At 59.6% G+C, this 2,720-nt stretch overlaps 1 protein-coding gene across 1 annotated transcript in view; it reads right to left on the bottom strand.

The window, feature by feature from the left end:
• EBF4 (EBF family member 4) overlaps nucleotides 1-2,720 on the bottom strand; it is a 117,268-nt gene that overhangs the window by 23,813 nt on the left and 90,735 nt on the right. Inside the window, exon 10 of the mRNA XM_075066215.1 lies at nucleotides 2,274-2,362. Within this exon, the coding sequence (XP_074922316.1) occupies nucleotides 2,274-2,362 (89 nt within the window). The remainder of the gene's footprint in view (nucleotides 1-2,273; nucleotides 2,363-2,720) is intronic.

The following is a 2,720-nucleotide window of genomic DNA, read 5'->3' as shown; positions in this document are numbered from 1 at the left end:
CCCGATACACAACACACCCACCCACACTGATACACAACACACACACACTCACATCTCGATACACAACACACACACTCACATCCCCCCAACATCCCCAATACACAACACACACACTCACATCCCGATACACAACACACACTCACATCCCCCCAACATCCCCAATACACAACACACACACTCACATCCCGATACACAACACACACATATACACAACACACTCACCCGATACACAACACACCCACCCACACTGATACACAACACACACACACTCACATCTCGATACACAACACACACACTCACATCCCCCCAACATCCCCAATACACAACACACACACTCACATCCCAATACACAACACGCATGCCCCAATATACAACACCCCCCCAATACGCAGCACCCTCGATACACCCCTCCTCCGATACACAACACACTCACCCACATTGATACACAACACACACACTCACATCTCAATACACAACATACCTGCCCCGATACACAACAGACCCACTCACATCATGATACACAACTCATTCACACATCTCCCCCTCATCCCCAATATACAGCACCCCCGATATACACACACATATCCATATCCCCGATATGCAACACACACACCCCAATACACAATACACCCTCAGTTACATACCACACACACCGATATACAATGCACCCACCCCTAATACACAGACACACCCCTGATATACAACACACACATTCACCCAGAGATATACAACACACACTCACCCACACTGGTATACAACACACACACACATCCCCTGATATACAACACACACAGCACCCCTGATACACACCCTCCAATGCACAATGCACACACACACACAGATATACCCCCAGCCCAGGCCCCTCCACGGAAACCTGGTGCTGGGGGGGCAGGGGCGGCTCCAGGCCCCAGCAGGCCAAGCGTGTGCTCGGGGCAGCATGCCGCAGGGGGGTTCTGCCGGTCGCCGAGAGGGCAGTAGGCGGCTCTGGTGGACCTCTCGCAGGGACGCCTACGGAGGGTCCACCGGAGCCACCTGCCGCCCTCCCAGCGACCCGCTGAGGGCCCCCGCGGCATGCCGCTCTTCTTGGGGCGGCGAGATGTCTAGAGCTGCCCCTGTTGGGGGGACAGGCACTGAGAAGGAGTCTGCCAGGCCTTGGGCCCCTGCCTGGTTCCCAGTTGTTTTTCCAGGGCCCCCTGGCAGGCAGCAATGGCGTGCGCGGGGGGGAGGTAGGTAGCACCCGTCCGTCCAGCCCCCCCACCACTGAGATCCGCAGTATTGACTCGCTGTCAAGCTAAGCACAGGCAATCGCGGCCACGCGCTCGCCGTCCGTCTGTAACCTCTGTCCGATCAATGCCGCCATGGAGAAGGCCCGGCTGCAGCCCGCGCCCACCGCCCACCCGCTCAGATGGATCACCAGCATGGGTGGCACTGGCCCTGGGATTGCTGGGGCACAGGCAGGTGGCAAGGGGGCAGTGCCTGCCCTTCTCTGGGCACACCTGGCCTGGGCTGGCTACTCTGGCTACACTGAGCCAGGCAGCTGGGTTACGGCTGGGACCTAATGCAGCCAAACTCCTGCACCCATCACGTGTCTCAGCTATGGGCACGGGCTGGGGGCACCAAGCCTCCCAGCCACGGGTTTGTGTGTGTGTGTGTCATGGCAGGGGGGCCCTCATCTGGCCTGGACACAGTGCCCTTCGAACAGCAACCCCAGCCAGTGCTAAGCCAGGCCACGGGGAGGGGTGAGTGGTCCTGGTACAGCCCTGGCCGCCTGGACACCCAATCAGCACCGTCCCCCGTGCCTCACGTGCCCACGCCTGTCACAGCTGGTGGGAGAAACTGGGGAGCAGTGCAGGCCTGGGGGAGAAGTCCTGGCTCTCACCCACTCGACCCCACTCCCCTCCCAGAGCAGGAATGGAACCCAGGAGTCCTGAGGCCCACCCCTGCTCTGCCCAGCGGACCCCCCTCTATCTGACAGGGGGTGGCACAGAGATGCTGTGCTGTTCCCCCACTCCCGGCAGAGGGGCAGCTGTCCCGTATGGCTGGAGCACAGGACTTGGGTTCTAATCCTGCGTCTGACGCCGATGGCCTCTGGGCCCTGGGGCAGGTGGTTCCCCCTTGCAGCCCCCATGTGTACGCTGGAACGTGGGGTCCCTGCCCCCCATCCCCACAGGGGCAGCAGTGAGCGCAGTGCAGGCGGCATGGGAACCTGACCGCCGTGGGTCTGTCCCCCCTGACCCGCGCTTTCTCCGTGCCCTCTAGGGGAGCAGCCCTACCTTGGGTAAGCGCTCGGGGTCTCCGGGGTGCCGGGGGATCACCTTCTGCAGCCGCTGGAACCCGTAGTCAATGGTCGGCTCGTTCAGTGCTGGGGAGGGAGGGAGACAGCGAGGGTCAGATGCCATGGGCCAGGGCTCCCTCTAAACCCCATCTGCCAGAGGGGAGGGGCTGGCGCTGTCCTCATGGAGGAAACTGAGGCATGGTGCAGGGGGCTGACCTACCCATGGGCACAGAGCCAGGCCACAGAACCCAGGAGTCCTAAGGTGACAAAGTGGGTATGTTTTGTAATAATTCAATGACCCTGGTGTGTGCCTCAGTGTGATGTTATTGATATAAACTGGAACCATATAGAACATGGGTTGCAACCAAGGTTCTCTAGTGGCACCAAATCCTATGTAAAGGGGGTCATATAAGGTGTCTAAGACCAGGTTATGGGTTACTGGTTA

This window comes from Chelonoidis abingdonii, chromosome 5, assembly GCF_003597395.2.
Source record: "Chelonoidis abingdonii isolate Lonesome George chromosome 5, CheloAbing_2.0, whole genome shotgun sequence".
Taxonomy (NCBI): Eukaryota; Metazoa; Chordata; order Testudines; family Testudinidae; genus Chelonoidis; species Chelonoidis abingdonii.
This window is presented reverse-complemented; position numbering and strand designations above follow the sequence as displayed.